This window comes from Corapipo altera, unplaced genomic scaffold, assembly GCF_003945725.1.
Source record: "Corapipo altera isolate COAL_440 unplaced genomic scaffold, ASM394572v1 44b, whole genome shotgun sequence".
In the NCBI taxonomy this organism is placed as follows: Eukaryota; Metazoa; Chordata; class Aves; order Passeriformes; family Pipridae; genus Corapipo; species Corapipo altera.
The window spans coordinates 625,450-648,793 of NW_020884932.1; the positions used below are offsets into that span (position 1 = coordinate 625,450).

Here is a 23,344-nt window from a genome sequence, read left to right on the forward strand (position 1 = left end):
GCAATTGCAGGATGTGGACGTGGCTGTTCAAAAAGATCCCCACTGAGGTTAGGAAATACCTTTTGCTTTGTCAGCTTTTTTAAGTGGCTAAATTTATTTTATCCCTAACATGAAAGGAAACCAAAAAGATTGCAGAACACGGTTTTTCCAAATGGCAAGTCTTCAACCATTCACCATCACTTAAACTACAGTCAGAAGCCAGAGAAATTGCTTTGCAATGATTTTCAATTTAGAAGTTTTGTTCTTCATAGTCTGCAATGAACCAGGAGTGTGATGGGGACATGCTGGCCTAATGAAATCTGTGAGAACTCTCATCTGACAGAAGGCAGATGAAGGAAGCCCATTAGAAAACTTCACAGAAGGAAAGGATAGGGCAGTAGTGTCCCTGAAGAGCAGAGGCAGAGAGGGAATGAAGAGAAGCAGCTCAGATCAAATTAGCTATCCTACTACTCTGGGTAACATTGGTTACTTTAATAGTGACTTGTTTTGAAGTTGGATGAAGGATTTGATTCCATGTTTTGTTCACTTTGTCCTTTTTGAGGTTCCTATTCCAGGCTTCCTACAGGTGCCCTGAGCACAATGAGTTTTGCCAAATCTTTTTTCCAGTCTTTTAACACTGGCCAAGTAACTGACTCATTTCTTTGCAAGCTTGCAGAGGAGTTTAGTTTGATCTGATGCAAAATGAACGCACAGGGAGCACCACTAAGGAAGATGGCATGAAAGATGAAACTATGAGCCTAAGGTCGAAACAGGAGGAAGGGAGAAAAAACAGTTGTGTGTGACTATGACACTATTCTAAGGAAAGATATGATGTATTACTGAGCAACACACAATGAAAACACTGGTGCCAAAACTCAGCATGCATAAAGTCTGGCTTATTAACCCCACTGCCAGGTGCTAGGCCTACAGGGTGCTTTTCCCAGCAGGCTCAAGATCAGCCTTCTCCAAGTTAAAACTGAATGTCTGGTGTTAACATGTATACACGGGATAGGGATATAAATCACTGCATAATTTTTACTTGTCTGTCTTTAGTGTTCTCAGTAGACAGACTGCTTTTTCCAAGCTATTCCTATTTTAAATGCAATTATCCTTGTGATATAGATGGAATGCAAAACATGTCTGAATGCAAAGGGTTCTGATACCATCAAATAATGAGTCAGAATTTTCAAAGCTATCTCCATTTTTCTTCTCTACACTAACCCATTATCCACTACTATAATTTATTCCAGCAAGCACTGAGATACAGTATTTCTGATGCTGACATATACCTACAGGTTATTACTATACCAGTAAGATGTTGAGTATATGGGTCTTTAATTGCAAGAGGAGGAAAAAAAAACCACCAAAAAACCAAACTACCCATAAGCTTTCTTTTAAATTTTAAAGCAATTAATTGAAATACAAGACACCTATATAATTGCAACAGTATTCAGCAACTATGATCATTCACAAATAATAACACAAAAAGATTAACATGGGAGATGTGTTTACAAAAACAAAAGTCCCCAAAGACAATTGTCCAGTATTTGTTCCAAGTTATATGCCCACGACCTGGCAGTATCGTTCCACAACCATATTAAAGTTATATTTTTCTCCCATTTTTTTTCAATTTACAGGCTAGCAAAACAATTGGATGCCATTATGACAACAAAGTATTTCAAGTAATAAAGCCATAGATTAAAATAGACTTCCTTGGAACTGGGGAGAAAAAAAAAAAAAGGTAAGTGTTAATCAAACAATTGTTCCCTCCATCTCTTGATTCCAAATAAATAAACATTATTTATGGGCTAAAAATTATCAAAGAATACTACATTATTGCTTAGCTACACAGAGGCTATCCAATACCTAACATTACATGAAGACTATCTAATGAAACTTCACACAAGGAAGGAGGGCACGAGGAACATGGTCAAAATGATGAAAATTTGACATGGTTTTAAATTACAGATAGCTGTTAGTGCAGCATTAAAATGGAAGCTGATATTTTTATGAGGAAACTTTAACAAGGTTTCCTAAGTGTTAACATAGTTCAGCACTAAATCTAGCAAGAATGAAGTTTCTTATGTTTCAGCTGTATGTTAAAACTTGGGGTTATTTCTGTAGCCAAGCAAATCTGCAGCCACCTGAGACAAAGTTAAGCAAACTTCGAGGAGCAAGGAGGTTCCACAAGCAAGGGAGGCTACAATAGGCAAGTCTAGTATTTTGTACCTGTGTCAGTAGGCAATTTAGAGCCTGGTCTAGAATCACTGGATTTTGCTAAAAATACTAGAAATGGGTAATCTTTTCCCCTGTGTAAGCAGTAATAATAATCTCCAGTTTAGAAATAAGAGTACTCCACCACAGTAACAATGTTTTCACCCAGATTGTTTCTGAAGTTAGGCTTGTTTTATCACTGAAATCCCCAGCTTTTGCAGGGGTTGAGTCTGCAACTCAGAAGCACAAGACTATTTAAGTAATCAAAAGGTAGCCGGTTTTAAAGCAAGACTTTAATATGAAGAAAAAAATAAACTACAAATGACATTTCAGGCAATACTTGCAAATTGATCTGCCCTCGGGGTAGTTTCTGAGCAAGAAGAGTGCCCCTTATTCTTTTGTATTTCTTTAGGGAAAAAAAAAAATGTCCTGGTCTGCAAACAATCTGTACGAGTCCCTGTAAAGCAGTGAGGAATTTAGGGAAGAAAATACCATGAAATTCCTGCACAGATCACTCAGTCTCAGTGAGATGTAGTTTGGCATTTATGTTTTAAAACATAATGAATTGAAGTACTTTGATTTCAAAATCCAGCCAATGAAACCCATTCTCTAAGATTAGAAACGGGGTATTTTCAAGGTTTTGTCTCCACAGAGCAACTTTAAAAAAAAAGAAAAAAGAAAAAAGAAAAAGAAGGCAGGTTGTTGCTAGCAAATGAGTAAAATCTTAAGGTTTTAGAGGTATCAGCTTTAAAGACTGCAGAATTACCATACAAAACTAGGAACGTTATTTCCCCTGGAGCTAAGTTCCCAGCAGTCACAAGACTGCAGCAGTTGCAGACACGATTTATGACATCCTCTGAATGACCTCTCAGAGCTAAAGACTGATTAAGTGTAAGGCATGGAAGGTAGCTCCTGTCTGCCCGCATCACATGATGCGGAGTCACGGCACAGCGAGCGCTCGCAGGACCGTCCCTCGGCTCTCTGCTGCAGGCAGCACTGCGCAGGCATTATGTAAGAGAAACACAGTGACACAGCGCAGAGTATCGGGTCCCCCGATCTGAATAACTCCCTCTGTCACCCGCAGATGTTCTTTGTGGCACTGGTTCACAGGTGTAGCTGTAATTTTCTAGGACAAGAATTGTCATTTGACTTGAGCAGCACCATCAGTAAAACAGAAAGACAACGGCAATATCTGAGGTTAAGGAGTAGCTTATAAGCAAAACAACTTGAGCTATTCAGCACATGAATGATCCCACTTTATTTATTTCAGAAACAAGCAGGGTTGTTCTATAGCTGTCAAAAGCTTTACTGTATTTATCCAGTGCTGCATATAAAATATGCCCGTGACACAGGTATGTATTTATATAAAGGTGATTCCAGTGTACTGAGAAAAAAAATTATTGTCCCACTCTCCAGAACTAAGTATGAGATGACATTGCCGCTATTTTGGTCATGGCTTTGTCACAGGAAGTTCAGTCTAGCAGATTTAGGCCTGGCTCAAGGGAAAGTATGCAGAGAATCACCCAACCAAATATCCTTCTCTTCAAAGGTTCATTAAAGAGTAAGTCACATGCACAGCAAATCAGAGAAAAGTTTAAGATATTAATAGGTGTGATCTCTGCAGTGTCCTTCTCAGCAGGATCCAAGCATGTCAACTTTACTTCATTACAGAGAGAAAATGCAGCATAACCTATTGAGCATCTCCAACCTGAACCATGAAAGTGAGCTGTCATACATTCTTTACAAATCTATACCTCCCTTTCTCTTGTGTGAAAAGTAAAATAATAAACAATACTGATACCTCAGTCACCCCCACTAAACCTCTGAGATTATATTTTATCATGATAAATGGGGCAATTTGCAGTTCTGGGAACTGCTACTCCAGACAGTCAAAGCACTTCCCTCTCAGTTACACTGTGTTCCCTTTTCATGAGCTTTCTTCACAGCCACACCATTACAAACACACAGTTTACTTTCCTGACTCCATAGAAAAGTGTGGAGGAAAGAGACGAGACTATGGCCTCTAAAAGTGCTGCAGCTCCACACTATCACAGACTGACCCAATTCATCCAGTGACTGAGGCTGAAATGGGGTCACTGAAGCAGGCCCTACCCCTTTTAGGAGGCAGGCACAAATTGGAATGGAGTGTGGTTTTATTTAGTGACATCTGTCAGCATTACTCCTTCAAATGAACAACCTCCCTTCACAAAAAGCTGAACCATAACAGGCTGCTTTTGTAGTGATGCTCTTTTGAGAGGCACCACAAACTGCTGAAGGAGAGGTGTGGGATGGTGGGACAGAAATACAGCTTTACTGAACAAAGGGAGGAAGAACTACAGTTTGACACTGCTCCTCTTGGCAGTCTGGTTTGGACAATCCATGGCATACACTGGTGAACATAAGTGAAAGTTTCCTCTTTGTTTAAACATTACCAACAATTCCCAAAGGGATAAAGTATAAATCAGTAAATACATTTTAATCAAGGTCTTCAAACACAATTTTCCTCCTTAAAATGACAATTCCCTCCTTAAATATAACAATGATGTACAAGACAAGCTATGAAAGTTTGGGTTGATATTATATCCATTCACAGAAGAACAGCTGTGCAAATGTCTGAGATGAAAATTTTATTTGTTATAGTAATGTTCTACTGTCACCACATTAAACAAAATCTCAAAGTTAAACAGCCCTACATAATTTCAAGAACTACTGAAGAAAACAGTTTTAAAGCATTAGGGACACTGAATGAACCTCCTACATACTCTGGAGGATGTTCAGGAGTACATAAGATCAAAACAAAGAGTAAATATCACTATTTTAATTGTAAGCACAGGATAAGTTTGGTTTTTTACATGTTCTTTTAAACTATCTTTTAAAGGTTCTTCCTCTGCATCCCTGAAGACAGAGCACAGAACCACATAAGGCAGAGCAAGAAGCTAGAAATCTCTGGAGAATCTTGTTAAACTTTAAAAATGGAAGAGTTGAGAAATTCTATGGAGAATTTTACACCTTGCATAAAGTGGAAAGAACAGGTCTGCCTTAGTATTATTTTGTACTGCTCTGCTGAAAGTCTAGTCCTATTAAAGGATGAAGACAAAGAGGAAGGCTTAAGCTTTTCCAGGCAGACTGGCAAGATGCCCTTTTGCAAGGTCTTTCAGGGTATGATCTCAGGAACCCTGAAGAGAAGTGAATTTGAAGTTAGTAATTCCTTTCATTCCAGATTGAAGTTTTGAGTGTATCAATCAAAATAGTTGAGAACATCATCCCTGCAGAGTAAAATACTCTTGGGTGCACAGAAGTGACCAAGGAAATCAAGTCACTGCAGTGGGCAGGACTACCAGAATAATGTATTTTGGTGGTTCAAACATCAGGTTAAGGCACAATATTTTAATTTTAGTCTACTGAGCAATATAAACTCATCAAGTTCTGGCATAAGTATCTTGCCCCAAAGATGTTGAAACAGACAGCAATCAATAAAGTTTATAACTTGTGTTAGAAAAATTAGGTCAGCCCCATTCACAAAGAACATTTCCCAAATATTTTTATTAGTCCCTCAAGTGACTCATGCCAGTCTTTAAGTCTCTACTTTTGATCAAAATGCAAATGTTATGGCTGTCATTTTGATGTTGACAACTTCTCTACCAGGATTACTGCTTACACAGATTCCAGTTCAAGATTCTGACACTTGCTCACAGGCAGGCCTCGGCATGTGGCAGTCCCAGCAAGAAATGCTTTCCTCACAAGATACAACCCAATACCTCAAACTGGTTTAGAATAAACAGTGTATTTAAATCATGACAAAACCTTTTGCATCCTTGCTAATCTGAATGAGTTGCAGTGCTGTGGCCCAGGTCAATTCGAATTCAGTTAGACGGCACGGGAATTCTTGGATAGTTGTGCATGGTGTTAGATCAAACACCCCAGAAAACAAAGTACACGGCCAGATAGGAAGAGCACCCAGAGTTCTGCTCATGTTTTTCCTTCTGGTACACCTATCTGTCTGTAGGTACACCTACAGACAGAATACAGACAATATTCTGTCTGTAACAGTTTTCCACATACTAATTCTTGATTTCAAAGAAATTGGATAAACTCCTAATATAAAATTATATCTGTAATCCCTCCTATCTGTGATGTCTGATCTCCTGCTCATTTTTAGTATGATAGGTCTAAAAAAATTCACTTCTTGTAATTTAAAAAGAAAAATTACAAAGTCCTTACTTCAAGTAAGGAAAAAATCTCCAGCAGTTCATGCACTGGGTGTCTCAACATTCTTCCTCTTTGAATTACACTAGTAAAAGTTTTTCCCCTCAAAATGAATCTCAGTGAATATGTTGGCAAACAGTCAGACCCACTGCCATATGTGAATTAAATGCAGAACGGTCTGAGTGAAAGCAACACTGATGTCAAAGCAGCACCACCCCTGAGCAAGCGGCTTCGAGGAGATCGGCTTAGAAAGTTTCCAGTAGAACACCATTCCAACAGAAAGTGCTGACTTGATGAAACCCAAAATATTCCACAGGAATGTGCTAATTCAATCAAAACTTTTGAAAGAGGACAGGCTGGCTCGCCAAGCCAGTCAACCAGTCTAGTGAGCTGACTGGCTCTCCCCAGCTCTCCGGGGTCACTGGCTTCCCCATCTGGCCAGGTGCCAGGCTGCTAGTCCCTGCTCTCAGAGCGGCCCTTTAATAATAACAAAAATGATATTGTCTTGCAAGGTGTTCTGAGAAACAAACAAAGGAATTTTAAAATGAAAATCAGAACGAACTGCAAGGTTTCTTCAGAAGGAATTGGGTGCATTTGTTGCAAAGCATCTAAAAACGATGCCTCTAAAGTCACAAGTCTCTCCTGCGTCTTCTCAGTTTTTTAGAGAACACTTTCCAGTGAAAAAAGAATCAATACTGTAACAACACAAAATGCACAACAATTATATCCAAACCCTAAAATTCACCAGATAGCTCTAATCATCAGCAAGGAATCAAAGCCATGTTGTTTCCAAAGCACTGAGTAAATTCACATAAATGCTCCAGCCCAACCAAAACATGGGGAAACACCTTCTGCAGAGTGGTCCTGAAGTGGGCTCCCTGAGTAACTCACCATGGCAAATTTGAACAAAGTGGTGCAAGGGGCCTCATTTAACACTTTGGAGAAGCTCAAAGAAATAGGTATGGCTACAGAATATTTTAGCAGTGCTTTTTAAAAACCCCTGTCAACTAGCAAGTAACCCACTTTCTTCATAAAAGTGGTTAACCAGTGCATAGGACCTACTCTAGCTTCCCAGCAACTCAGCAAGTAACAGTATTTTCTAACTGTTAAGAAAAGGAAGACTCTTTAAGACAGTATCACCAAACAGTACAATGTTTTTTGCACAATACCATTGATTTAACCAGTTTTTGTATAAAAATTCCTAGATATTGGTTCATATGTGAGCACCACAAGTAGTTTAAAGAGATGTGGAACAAAGTTCTACAGAAAAAAGAAAGAGCTCTTTTTACATGCCAAATTGAGTCAGCAATGAGATCTCTGTTGCAGGCAAGTCATGTGATTTTGAAGGAATAAAGCTAATAAAATGTACCGATTTATTTATATGAAAATCAGTGTAACTTCCAGCATAGAACTGGGACAATTTTGTGACCACTCTCTTTCAGAAAACACATGTAAATCAGACAGCTGCCCGAGTTTGCAGTTCACTGACTCTTTCAACTGCCAAATGCAGTGCACAAAGGTAGCTCAGAAAGCAATTAGAGATTGGCTGGGAGGACTCATTAATTTTTTTAAACTTCAAATCACAACTAAACAGTCTTATAACATTTTTCTGAGGGAGACTATATGCCTCAGACTCATATTTAAAAAGAAAGAAGGTTTGTCTTCTCAGAATGACAAAATGCATAGAATTTGCTCCCTGGTGTTTCTTAGAAAGAACAAGTAACACATTTACAGTATCATATCGAAACACATCTAGAACAGAACTAGACATAAGTACAGTTCGATCCAACTGCTCAGTTTCTAAATATCTCAACATCTGCAGAGTCTAAGGCTCCCTTCAATGTGCAACACAAAACTCAGAGACAAAAGAAGGTGAGCTGGAAAAAAGGAAAGGAAAAAAAAAGATATTTTTCCTGCTAGTGGTAATAGGACTGGGAATGATCAGTGACCAACACAGTCAAATGGTGCCTAGTTGGCTCTAGTTGAGTATGTATGGCACAAGGCCAAGAAAACAATGAGAAAGTAAAGTATAAAGAAATGTCTTCCATTTTGGAAGAGGGTATCAAAAGTTGAGCAGCATCTTTTCTTCTCTCAAACAGAACTTGAGATGCCCTCCTTATGGCCTATGACAAAAAGGCAGATTCATCACTAATGTCACCATGGCAAACAGCAAAATAGACAAGCAGAAAAAGCATGTATGCAGTTCTGGTCCTGAAATCACAGCAGCATTACGTTACCAATCTTCTAGTTAATTTGTTTTTACTATCCTGATTAAAGGGACTACAACCATACCACAAAGTAACAACTGAGCACTGCACAACTCTGAAGCCATACTCTTGTTTTCTTTGTGTTGCAGTAATCTGAATAGCCAGCTATAGGCTATAATTTAAGATTTAGTCCATGAGTCCAGGAGCTAACTAGCTGGAGTCACAAGGATCAATGCACACTTCTATGAAGTGTTTATGAGAATGAGACCATACTTCTAAGTAAGTGTCTCTCTCAAACCTTTCTACCTAATTTAGCAGTTTTCTTCTTCCAAGTTTATATAACCATTTCCTAGAATGAGTTTCTGAGGCTCACTGTACAGCAGACACACTCCTAAATTGAGAAATGACATGTTGCTGGTAATAACTGCACAAAGTTAACAAGATGGCCCAAAGGAGCTCCAACCAGTAGTGTGCCAGTTGAGAGAAACAGTGCAGGAACAAAAAAAAGAGTCTGAACACAGGGCACTGCTGTGATACAAACACACACCATAAATGATACTGAAAGAGTACCTTACGTAATTGCTCTATCTTTCAACAAAAGTTAGTCAGTTGAGTGCACTCATATGTACATGTAGAAAGCAGCAGGGGTAAAGGATTTCAGTCAGTCAACTCATAATTTGTGCACATCCCATCAGCTGGATTACTGCCAGTGCTTGTTCTCTGCCAGTCTGCCTCCTCCTACTCCACCCTAACTGATTCCAAGAGCATTATCCCACCTTGACTGGGGTGACTAACCTGCTTCTCTTCTCTCCAACGTCCAACATCCCCCAGTACACATCCGAAATTTAAAAAGGAAAAACAAAGAGAAAAAAAAGCCCTCGCTGTTAGATGAAGTCAACCTTCTCAAATACACATGTGGTAACAACAGGAGGAAAAAAGAAATATTTACTTTTCTCAAGTGCTGTGCTGTGAAATGGATTTCACAACTCTAAGCATATGATTTCAAATTATTTTTGCAATTATTGCTGTCTGGATAAAGAATAAGGTGGGCCCAACCATTCTTCAAGACTTGTTCCAATAAAGAAGTCCAGTATAGAGTACCATAACAGCAAGGTGCCTGGAGGGTCAAAGAGCCATAATACTGCAGGTTATTTATGCAATAAATAACTTCTGTTGGAAGTGACCTCTGGAGGTCTTCTGGTCCAGCCCCTCACTCAAAGCACAACCAAGTTAGACTAAGTTGCTTAGGGCCTTGCTCAGTCAATTTCTGATCATCTCCAAGGATGGAGGTTGCACAGCCTCTTCGAGCGTCTGCTACTATGTTTGACCACCCTCATTATGTGACGTCTCTATTTTACATTGAATGGGATTTTTCCCTGATATAACTTGAGAGCATCAGCATCTCCAAAAAACCCTCCAGCTCCCTCTCTTCTACAATTCCTTTCTAATTGCATTCTGTTCTCACATCTGATGACTGGTGAGCAATAGTCTCATCGAAGAGACACTGTAAGATTTTCTGGTAGTATGGTAGCTCTTCCAAAGCAGGCGCTAGGATTTCAGTAAAATTTTGAAGTCCTAGTTTCCTGAAGCCTTTTTGTGTGCTCACCATAGAACTGAGTGTCAGCCTAAGCTCCAGAGATAGAAAGGTTTGATCTCAGTGGCAAAAGTCCTGTTTGCCTTGCATCAAAAGTTGCCTAGAAGGAGAGCTTAGTAGTAGAGGAAAAACGGCTACTACAGGTGGTTCATTTGATATTGGTCAGTTTGATCAAAATAACAAAAACACATATATCTACCAGTCCTTATGAAGTATCACATATGCAATCAGCTGAAGAAGGAGGAAATTCTTTATTTCCTTCAAGAAAGGGTCATTTTCTTGAATAATGTGCAAAATCACAGTGTGTCAAGTAACAGTCCTTAATAAAGTCCCCAGAAGACTTGACTGACCCACCTCACTACTTGAGGTAATCACATGAGAGGACATGTAAGCTACACATATCTCAAGTGGACACTAAATGCACACTGACCAATGGTCAAAAAATGGAATGCATACAATCAAATGAGAATAATTTTATATTTTCAGAACACAGTGCAAATTATATTGGTACGCAGCATAAAAAGACCGAGTTCTTAAGAATTAATTTGAAAAAACTACAAGCAAAAAAACATACCTAATTTCTGAGTTCACTAACTAGTTACCAGAGTATCTTATTATGCAAAGAATTATTATCACAGTAATGTTTAAAATGAATAAATAATTATCAGCTTACTTCTTTCTTACCATTGTAGGTTATCCTTGGTTTTGTCAAACACATCACAAGATGTAAATCCATTTCGTCAGAAGATACAAATTTTGAACATACAGGGCACTTGAATCCTATGGAAAATAAAAATATATAAGTGTGAGTACACTCAACCATGTAGCAAATACATGTATTCAAGCCAAAAAGTTATTCTGCACACATTAAAAGAAAGAAAAAAAAATCCTGGAAGCTTTTCAGTTTTGACCTGATATTTCTTACAGGAATATAATTCCCTTGATTTCAAAAGATCTCAAAATAGACCATTTTTTCTGGAAATTTTCTGTTGCCAATTGCAAACATGTCAGCACCTCTGGAATGCAAACTTTCCCAACAACCCTAAGAACAATTTAGGATAGGAGCAAGAGGATAATATGACTAGTAAAACAGACATTAGAAATCTGTAGAGGACACAGCCATGAAAATCCGAACTTGGGCAAGACCTCTGAATTAATATGTCTGTTTTTACCAGGAATTGCACTGAAACTTTAACCAAGGATCTCAGTTTTACATCTCATCATACAAGCAGCAGCATCTTTTACCAGGTTGGGGCACTGGAAAAACATTAACTCAGGGGTGTTGCCTCACTTACTGAATCACTAATATTTCCTGTAGCACTGACTTTGTTTGACTCTCTCATCCTAGCCAAGCATGACTTGTTGAGCTTTTGAGGTCACAGCCTCAGGCAACATGGGGTAAAGAATAACCAAGACAATCTGGATTGTGATGCAACTGCATAATAGTCTATGACAAAAGTGCTTAATACCTAAATTTATGTCATTGCCAAAGACAGCAGTCTTCCAGTTAAAGGACAAGATCAGCTGGACAAGATTTACAGTCCACAGAAAAGTCTGAGAAAAGCCTGATTGATTTTGATCTGCTGAATAATTAGCACATAAGTGAGAGACAAAAAGCCACCAACAGGGGTCTTGATCCACAACAGTTGTCAAGAAGCATACTTACAGGTAGGTTGTTCAATAGGACAACATTTGGCAAAAATATCTAATCTATGTCCACACTCAGTGCACAAGCACTACTTTTTCTCTCACGCTGTTGAAAAGTAACAATGCAAGCCTGTATAAAAGGCCACTGCTCCTTCCAGCAATGTGCCCGTCTGAGCCTGCTCCCACATGTTTTAGTTTGTTGCCCCTTACTTCTGTACTTTTAACCTTGGGAGTCCACAGTGAACCGGGTCAGTCAAGGATGACAAGAAACTTGATGCTGCACTTTCAAGTTACTGATGCCTGAGAATTTTCATCTTTACTGTTAATTATTATGCAGCAACTAATCTGAAGCATTAGCACTTGATAGAAGTACTGCACTTCCTTTATTAAGACAATGATTTATTTCTTTAGAAGCAAGTCAAAGAGGACAGCTGGTCATAACCATAAGGAAATCAGGGCAGCAGCTGAACATGTACTGGAAGCCACTTCCTGAGGTAAAGTACAGTTCTGATTCCTCCCATTTTAGTCATAAGCCATTCATATCTATTTCTTCTTTGTGTCAATCTTACACTTCAGTTTAAATACTGCTCTTCTCTCCATATTTTTAATCCTCCTCCCCAACCCACATCTTTACAAACAATAGTTACAACCAGGTTAGTAAGCATACAACAGCCAAACACATCTTTTGGGAAAAAAAAAAAACAAACAAAAAATTTGAAAGGATTAATTTACTTGTAGAAAGCTTTATCTGTGACATTTCAGCTACTGTGTAGCCTCCTTCCCTGAGGATGCATCTCAACATGACTAAAATCTAAATTAGTATCCCAGTCCTCTGAACACCCAAACCTCCCATTACTGTTTTTTTATAAGTTTCCTCAAAAAGTGACCACGGGTAAATTTTCTCTCCATCTTTATCAGCCTAATGCAGCTGATTACCAGGCTTTGACTAGACCTAAGTCCCATGCATTATTCTCATTTATAATTGACAACATAGTTTGATGCGAAAAAGCTGGTAACTTCCTTCTATGCTGCAGACAGAATCCTGCTGTGACAGAAGGGAGTATTTGCATTAAGAGCAAGTTAACATTTATGTTCATGGCTAGTTAGGCATGGAGACAGTCATTAACAGGTTCCCTCTGCTTTCTGGAGAGAACTCTTCTAGTTTATTCCCAGGGTCATTAACACACGTAATTGGGAGTGACAGGGGGCAACAACAACCACCAACAGGTCCTTAGAACCACTGTCAAAGTTAACAGTGTTATTAATAAAGAACATACATCCTGCATTCTATCAATATAGTAAATATTTTATCAATACATTATCTTGTGGCTTGTCCTGTGTCAAGGGGAATCTGAAGGTAATGGTTAAACAACTACAAATATCCTCCTGACACAGCAAGTCTGGGATACCTGACTGCTGTACCTCTACTCAGCATGTGGAACTGCAGAACCCAAAGAGTAGAGGACATCATACTTAACTAAGCCTTAAGGAGCAACTTAGCTGACAGGGGTAAAGGTATACTTGTGGAAAACATGTTTTTCCAGTGTCCAGAATCAGCTGCATGGTAAAAACTAGCATAATAGCAGAAAAAAAGCCTTGGGGTCACAACACTTGCTGAAACATTTTTCAAATACAAGTGAAATCCGATTTCTCATTCTTTCACAATGTTCTACTGCAATAACCAGCTCCTGGATTTAGCCATCTTTCCTAAAAGATGTATAGTGTATGTTTTGTGTGAAGGAAATAAATATTTCCAACTCGCTTAGTAACCCCAAAGAACAGATTATTTTGACTGCAGAGACAATATTTACTTTAAACTGTATTTGAAAAATATAAATAAGTGAAAAATCAACACTGTTCACAAGCCAGTTAAAGGTCCTTAAAAAAAAAAGCTGGTATTTTCCCACCTTTTCTCAAATCAGAAGGCAATAGTTTCATGACCCAGTTTACAATTAAGTACTTTGTAAGAACAAAGATTCTATTGTATCCTGCCCAGCAGGCTAACAACATTTATAGCCTATGTTTGTTACCATCAGTCTCACGGAACAATTCCAATAACTTAAAGAAAGTTTCACATGACTTTAACAATCAACAGCAGGTCAGAAATAACTTGCACTCTACATGACTTGTTTTACTAGTTTTGTAGATAAACAATGCATGCACAGACATTTGGAAAACAAAGAGGAAGTAGTTATCAGATGAGGTACTATCACGTGAAGTGTCTTCTAAAAAATGTGACACTTAACTACTTGCTCACCCTATTTACGAGGAGAGCACAAGAGATAACACACAGTTCTAGGTAAATATCCATCTCTTATGAAGGTGTTGGTTTCACAGCATTCCTTATGAAACCCAAGATGACAAACTGTCACCTTTGTATTAGTGTTGTCACTGTCAGCATATCACTGCAAAGCTGTCCTTCCTTCTACCATAGTAGAGAACACATTGCCAGTGATACAACCTAAGTCAGTTGAAGAAATGCCTCTCACCCCATTCACTACATACAGAAGTACAGCAGAAAGAACTGAGCACCAAAACTGAGCAAATACACACTTCTAGCTGACTTTTCCAACTGCATCCTCAACAGACAGGGAACCAAATTCTTACAGGCTCCCAGCATCTTGTTTCACAACCCTGACTACAATATTGAAAGTAACACATTACTTAAAACAAAACCAAAATCCTGGAAAAAAGTACAGTTACAAGAAACGGAGACAGAACAGAAAGCTGCAGTACAGTTACTAGAAAATCCCAAGGTGGAACAGAAAGTTTGAAATAATTAAACCTGCCTAAGTATCAGGACTTATATCAGAGGTGAATTCTGTCTCTCATTCTCTCTTGAATGCATCACTTTCTTGATAACATCACCATCTTTTGCAAGCGAACCTCTAGTTAGCCCAGAAATCCCATTTTCTCTCACATTCATCTACCAAACCTATTCTCTGGCAGGCTTGGAAACTATCCACATGGACAGGTCAATGGGTGGCCACTCACTCTATCCGTACCAGTTTCAACCTGTTAGTGATACCTTACTGTGTTTGCCATGCTTTGCAAACATCAGGTCGCTTAACTTCCTGTTCAGTGCATAGTGGAGCAAACATAAAGCATCCAAATAACAAACTGGACCTATAAATTTTTGCAAAATCATACTGGCACTTATTCTGGAATATCTAGTTTGTGGTGAAAAAAAAAGAAGAGCTAAGAGCTTCCAGACAACACAGTGCAGTGTGCCACAGAATTGCACATGAAGAAAACATGTTAAAGCAGTATTAGACTTGCACAGAAGAATGGATGATTATTTCTGCCAATATTAAAGAGTTGTAGCAAGAAGTAAGCACAAATAAAACCTGCAACAACACAAAAGACTGAATCAGCCTGATCAGAGTAACCTTTCGGTAGAAAACATCAACTGGGAACACTGCCAAAGCCAACCTAGAAGTATAATGAGAGCAGCTGCTCCTTTAAAATAATTATGCAATATATTAGTATTTTAAGTCTTTGTATCCTTTTGTTTTCAAATAAGATGGATAAATCTACTTTGTTTTGCATTTAAAGAAGTTATAAGAAAAGATAAATCCTTGCATCCACACACTTTTTCTAAGATGTATATCACAATAAGATGCCTGACAAATGTCACTCATATATTCAGACTTCTTCTTTGGTACTAAGAAAAAGAGGTATAGACAATCTGGTAGCACAGCAACCAGTCAATATGATGGTAGGAGGGTGGTATGCAAAATTACTGTCACACAAATAAAGCCTGCATAGTAATGCTAAAAGGAAACGACACAACACATTAAAAAAAAGTTCACTATTTCTTATGTGTTCAATAGACATGGAAAACAGGTAGCAACTGTGCTCAGTATAAAACACATGTTCACACCAGAAAGTGTGTGCCCTTCATCTTTTTCCCACAGTCTGAAAAAAACCAAGTTACTCTAATCTTTCCTCACAGCCCCTGATGTCTAAACCTTTTATTCCTCTTGTGGCCTCTCTCCAACCTTACCATATTGCATTGCCAAGAACTGGGCAGAGTTCTCAGGCTAAGACTTCACAAGTCCTAAGCAGAAATTAATAGTTACCTACCACATCATTCCATTACACCTGGTGTTAGATAGCTATATAGAGATCCATCTATACATAGAGATATCTCCTTTATGTGTGTGTATGAGGGTAGGTACATTTTAAACAAATCAACAGGTGATTGGCTCATTCCTCTCATGTCCCACAACAACCCCTAAATCTTCAGCAGAACTGGTACTAGCCAAGTCCTGGGTTATATAGTGTTATATTTCTGCTTACCTTTAGTAATTCTCATTTGTCTTTTTTAATAAACTATGAACACTCTTCTAGCATGTTAAACACAATGCTAGAATGCTAGCATGCTAAAAGCAATGCTTCCACAAAAAAAAGTTGACTGAAAACAGACCCAAAGCAGACCACTGTGACACTTCATTTGAATTGCTCTCCTAGAGCAGCTGTAGGACTTTTTTTCCAACTATTTCAGCATCCACCTACTTTTTCACCTAGACCATGTTCCCTAAGTTGCCTAATAAGAATATAAAGCAAAACAGCATAAACATTTTTTAAAAGGTAAAGTATAATGCCTCTACTTCTTCTGGTTCTTCATTTTCTATTCAATTGCATAGAAGACTATGAAGTGAGATCGTAGAACAGCAGAAAAATAAATGGAAATACTTCACATTCCTGGTAAAGTAACAGTCCTGTTCAAGCCAAAATTCTGTTACTCCCTTCTGGAAACTAATTCATAAAAATTAAAGAAGGAAAAAAAAAAAGAAGGTTCAGTAAAGACTACATGGTCTATCAGTTATAAGGTACAGAATTCTGTCTTCTCATCAGAAAGCTGAAGCGGAAAGATAGAATGAGTAATTCTGTAAGCTCAAAACCATGAAGCCTTGTACATGAAAGCGTATTACTTTAACACAGCTCACATCTTACCCAGCAAGTTTACCCTAACCATCAAAGAGAATATGAAAATTATTTCACAGTAAATTCAAGAACAAAGAACTAACATTTAAAAAATGTCTAAGTCAGAAGGAAAAATAAAGAGCATTACCAACTCCCAGGGAACCTTCTACAGGTGAATTTCTAGCTGCTGTAGCTGCCAATACAAGTGGCCACTCAAAAAAAATTTGCCATTTTATGTACAGAAGTTTTTTTGCTAAGGAAGAAAATGTCTTGGTGAAAAGATACATCAAGTTCTCTAGCTTCCATCCTTCCTTATGTTGTCAATTGTCTAAGCCATGAGAACACGCACCATCTGGAAAGACTTCTGGAGACGAAAAGAAATAAAGAAATACTCCCCCCAGTTTGGGAAAGAATAGGAAATCAAATAGAGATGAGGAACAAAATACAAATGTTCCAAGCCCTGTCTTTTATAGAAAACTGAATCAGGATAAGCACAAATAATACCTTCTTCTCAGCTCTTACTGATTTGGGGCTCATGATCTACTGGGGTTTTCTTCCCCACTTTTGTACCGTAAAACTAAAGTGAACAAACTTGTGAATTCCTTGAGGGGAAAAAAAGTATTTTCTCTTGTATGTTCCAACTTAAAACTCCCACAGCATTCAGTGGGAAAGGGGAGATAAATATAGTGGGAAATAAAAACAAACCTGAACTATTTTAATTAAGGAGCCCACAGAATAATTAGATAAGATATGTTTGGATAATAATTCATCTCCTAAGCAAAAAGTTATGATTGCTAGAATCATATTATATAACTTCTTCAGCTTACTTCATCTTCATAATTGGGAAATTGAGATCTTCAGTAGAAATTACTGAAAAATAATGCAGTATAGAATGAAGAAGAGAAATTGAACAAGACACATTTTTTATTCATAAATAAAGCCTTTTTTCAACTGCACAATTTTGAGTGTCTAATATCAATGTAAAAGTAACATGTGATGATGATTATAATTGAGAGCTGCACACTTTTAGAAACTGAATAAATACATCCATTAAAAGAGAGAAAAAAAGGCCCATTCTAAAATATCTTGCAAAACAGGAGATGAAATTACAGGTGGGAAAGACCCATGGAAAGACTGATTTCAACTCTTAATACAGAAATAAGAAAAGCTGTTATTAGAGGAACAGCTTTTTAAGAGTGACATTTCAGACCGATGCAAGCACCCAGTGGGAGGAGGAAAAACCTTCTTAGCACCACCTGTGTTTGGGAGTGCCACCCCCCCCCACCCGGCCATCCCATCACCCACAGGGATCTGTAGTCAAGCTATATGGGAGGTTGCTCGAGTCCCCTTCACACAGCCCTGGAGTCTCTGCACTTTCAAACTGACAAGCACATAAACGAGAACAGTTTTTAAAGTGACTTGTAAGTTATTAATTCACTCTACTTTATTACCTGCATTTCAGACAGTCACACCCCTCCCATCACAGATCCACACCAGAAGTTTCTCAATGGACCAGAAGCAGCTGAAGACAGACAAGTGTGAATATAAGCCTATGTTGGGTGTTGCATTTGGCAGATTTAAAGGCAAGAGCAAGCATCAGTTTTCATGCAAAAAGGCTCCACCCACACACTAAAACCAGATGATTTTAGCTTTTTGCTTGCTATTCTCAAGAAGTATATTTTCAACCAGCAACCAAAAACTCCACTTAACAACAAGACTTTCCACAGAAGAATACCATTCATTTCCATTGCATCTTTCCCAAGGGAGGGGAGCAGGGGAGAGAACCCAAGGGAACACACTTCCTCTCTCTCTTTTATGTGGGTGCGATGAGTCTCTTCCAAAATGACTCAGGGGCAACAAAGGAAAGATGCTTTTCCTCTTTCTCATGTCTGTTCATTGTCAGATCTTCTGCAAGCAGAGATAAGAGCAAAGTCCCCTTCCAGTCACACCGGCAGAGTAATATCAGTAGTATGGGAAGAACCTAATCCTGTTACCAATTCAGAGGCTTCTGTACACAAGTGGGGGCTCTTGCCACTGCAGTGAAATCTTATGGACCTGAGCTGTTGTCTGAATACGCAGCTCAGCCAGGGGTGACACATTTTGGAGCCAAATCGACTATCTTATTAAGAAAACACGTAGCCAGAAAACATAGTCAACAGTTTGCGGCACAAAAGTATTTTATTTACACACGGCAGACAAGATCAACCTGTCAAACAAGCTCAGTTCTTGCATTACCAGATGATGACAACTCACCGCAGGCCAGCTTGGAGGTCTGAAAACTTTATGCAAATGAAATGCCTGGAAACTCTTACTTCAGAGATATCCCATACTCCCATTGCTTTTTTCCTCATAAGTCACCCATCACAGTTCAAGGAGGAAGAATTCTCTCTCATTCCCCATCTCTCCTGAACCTATACACTTGTTTTTTCTTTCTTCCTTAATTTTGCTACTCCCTCAATTTTCTCTTATTGCCCAGAGCAACATTATCCTCAAACACCTGAAAAAGGTCTTTCCACTCATCATTTCACAATGCAAGTTGAGGAAGACACAAAGGACAGCTGTGTTCTATTGCCAGAAAAAGGCACTTCTTGAGTAACTGAGTAATTTGGCAAGACAATTACAAATTTTTAAGTGCAGGGAACCAGTTTGTCTACACTCCCCTGCCCTACTTTGCACTGTCAATAAAGTCACTATTTTCAAAAACATACTAGGGTTAAAGAAAGAGTTTCCATTAGAAATCACATAATTTAAAAGAGAATACAGGAAGAGCTGCTCCAAGATCAGAAGCAATAATCCTACTTTTTCAAAATGCAAAGACATAAATATCTTGAAAATTTGTGCTGTACATCGCAACAAATCTGATCAAAATTACACGAAGCACGATAAGAGAGGAGAGAGTGGCTATACCATGCTGAGAATATATTTAATGATAGCTAAAAGGGAAGAGGTATGATGTGAAAATGGCTGAATAATGGTTAACAAGGATGACTAAACTGAACACGTGAAACAGAGCATCTTGTTGGACGCAGAGAAGTCTTCTGAGCAAACTGGCAAAAACGCATACGAGGTCTTATGAGAAAAAGAAATGGGAGAGACAAAGTAAACACTGCACTTGAAACGCAGCAGACAGGAACAAAGGAGCAAGCCCCAGGAGAAGGCAGCATCTTAGAAGACAGCACAGATAATGATGCTGCTTGAAAGCATGCAGAAGACAAAGTCTCTCGGAGAATCTGAGAACTATTACTCTACTACACAAACAAAGACGATAATGGAGACCTGAGAAAGCACAGCATTTACAGACAATTGGTCTGTTGTCTACAAAGTTTTTACCAAAGTAAGTGAGGGCAAAAAAAATAAGTCCTCACTAAGGCAAAACTTTGTAAAGTCTGATTTAGTTGAAATACTTACCAATAACCTACTTGTTCCTGCAGAAATAGAGGTAGCAGTGGCAAAAAAAAAAAAAAAGGGGAAAACCAATCAATGACAAAAAAGTCAGAGTACAAAATAGAAAAGATTACATCTGGGAAGAATATATGCAAGTAAAAACTTAAATTAGTATGTGGGATGTTCCCAGGAATGTATTTATTAATTCTAAACATAATAATGATTAAATTTTTGACATCAACATTAAATTATATACCAAAAATACTTATCAGTACATTTGTTACTCAGTATAACAGAAAAATTTTATCTATTAAAAGTACAGTTTCAAGAAAGTCAAGGACAAATGTTTCAATGTATATTTGTTTTCTTGTGCTTTTCATCTCATTTTTTAATCACACACCAGAATTTTTATTACGTAAGCACAACAGCAGACTTTCCTGTATTATTATATTCTATATTTTCCCTCTAACTCTCCAAAATACCAGTCCTCTACAGGAGACACCAATTTCTTAATTCAGCAGGGAAACTTCTAACCTGTGGACTCATTCACTTGAAATTGGTGAGAGTAGAGTAGGTATGGTTGTTTCTTTGTTTATTTGGATTTGTTGGAGGGTTTTTTTTGTTTGGGTTGGGTTTTTCCCAGGGTAAAAGTATGGCTTATTAGAACTGAGCTTATTAGAAAAGTCCAGGCTGAAAAATACCATTCATCCTTACCACAAAGGAATTTTGTTTCAGGATTAACTTTTTATTTAAAAGTAGTGACGTCTCTGCTTATCATAAAGTAGCCTTTTGTTTTTAAATGGAAAATTCAACTAGGAGAATTTCACTCTGCATTGATCCCCCTATTCTTCAAACGTGGAAAATATTTACCTTAGTGTATGGACTATTGCCGAAACTAGGGTGTCAGAATAAACCAGCCTTTCAACATAACTAAAGAGAATATTATAAAATGAGCAAAGGTCTTTGGGTTTTGGTTACAAAACACGTAATTTCAAAAGCGTACACTGGAATTATACCATTAAATCCCTCAGTATTAATGTAATTTAAGTGTTTAACATGAATTACGTACAAATTTTGATAAAATGTGAGAGCAGTTTCTGGAGTTTGAATGATACACATTTATGTAATATAATTACTAGTTTTGCAAAAGTTCCTCTAAGACAGAACCTTTTAAGAACATTTGTGGATGCACCATCATGAAGAAAAGACACAAAATACCTAATAAGAGGAACAGTAAAGAAGGTGCATAATTAGTTCAGAAGAAGATAGAACTGAAGTCAGAGATATAATCCCCCAACCAAGTTTTCTTAACTATTGTCAATAAAAGCTGAAGAAAATCAAGCTATTGACTTACATGCTTTAAACATATCAATCATGACATATTTGTCTTTATTTACTCTTTTACCTCTCTTAAGCAAGTACATAGCACCCATAACATATTCTGCAAAATCTTCCAGAACATCCATAAATCACAAACCAACACAACTTTCAAATCACATGCTGCATCATTCCTACCACAGCAATTAAGTGGTAGGAATGTAATTATCAATGTAATTCTCACCTTTTCATATGTAAGATGTCACTGTTTGAGCAAACTGTTAAGAAATATTTTCTGTATCACTCACATTTTAAATAACCTTTGTAAAGAATGCTACTAAGCATTTTCTATTTTTTGCTGTTTACCACTGCCGCGTTGGTCTATCTGTCAAACTGTTGACAAATTTGATTAGTTACCTATTTTAAACATCTATGCTTAGAAGAGAAACATCTAGTTTACATTAACTAGATCATGCTAATAAGATGCGCATATGCATGCATACACACACAGAGCATAATAGACTGTAAATAAGTTTTAACAAGGATGTACAGTTGTAAAAAATTAGACTAAATGATATTTTGACTTTTCAGCAGTTTGAAAAATGACATCTTAAATGCCTTTACTTATCTAATTACAGATTTTATGTAAAATATTATATGCTTTCATTGCTTTACTCATCCATAAGGCTACTGAAGGTAAGAGACCCTGCAGCTATTTAAGAAGTATGTTTTGTTCTTCCCTGTTCAAACACAATCACGATTTGTTTTGTGATATACATATATATAAGCAATACTCATAAAAAAAAAGGAGACACTGTCTTGAGTTTGAATACCGAGATAGCATGCAACTGCAACATGCTAATAAATTATATTTTAAGAACAAAAGGTGTTGGGGGTTGTTTGGGTTTCGTGATTTTTGTTTTGGTTTTTTTAGTGACTATGATTGCTCCTATTTCAGGAATGTCCTTATTAAATCAGTATCACAGCATGCCACGTGCTGCAAATATGTTTGTGCGCATATATGTATTAGTCCCTCCTCCAAAGAGCTTACACTCCAAAACAGACACGGAAAAGCAATGGTTACAATGGAAACAATGTCACCATTATATACTTTAGAAAGGCAGTAAGACTCGCCCTGCCTTACACAGAAAGTCAAACAATTCTCCTAAGTCTCTAGGTATCACTTTATATAAAAATGCCTATTTGCCTACAATGACATTGAGAAAGGGGTACAGAAAAAGTAAATCATGACGTAAATTTGCTCTGCTTTTCCATGTGGCATTGCCTTCTTAACCAGAGCCTTATCTAATGAGTTAGCAAGAATCTACCACAGATCCCTAAATCCAGCGACTGGGCAGTTAAAACACCTATAATAAAATGCTCAATGAAAAGAGAAGAAATTCTGGGTTTTGCAGGATAAAGAATGCCAGAGTTTGAGCCTGCACTGCCCCCGACTTATTCATATGTTCATCCCTTCACCTTCTTGGCCAACCTGCCAGGAGTATACAAAACAATTCAGAGACTGACAGGATCAAAGCAGCAGCCAGAGGGCAAAGACCGATAAGTTGCATTTAAGTAAACCCTTACATGATATAAACAAAACAAACAAAAAAATACCCACATCAAAAGACTGTAGACTTCTACAAAAAGACACAATCAAATGAAGGATGCACTCCAAATGTGTACTATATACCTACTTCAGCAGTAAAAACCTTACTTGAGAAAATAAAACTTCTATGAGGCATGTTAAATAACCCAACACCTAGTCCTCCTCAAACAATAAGGATTTAATTCTGTTTAGACTCCAGCTTTTTTAAAGTGCAAAGCACTCATTAAAAAATAATTTATAAATCTTTTATCACTTTAT

General features: G+C 37.8%; 1 protein-coding gene across 2 annotated transcripts in view; it reads right to left on the reverse strand.

Moving 5' to 3' along the window:
• The window catches only part of ZNRF2 (zinc and ring finger 2), a 54,674-nt gene that overhangs the window by 11,605 nt on the left and 19,725 nt on the right, over positions 1 to 23,344 (reverse strand). Inside the window, exon 2 of one of the 2 annotated variants that reach the window (XM_027659444.1) lies at positions 10,885 to 10,980. In XM_027659444.1, coding sequence (XP_027515245.1) covers positions 10,885 to 10,980 — 96 coding nt within the window. Of the gene's footprint in view, positions 1 to 10,873; positions 10,981 to 23,344 lie in introns of both variants that reach the window. The other variant, XM_027659446.1, reaches the window with a different exon arrangement.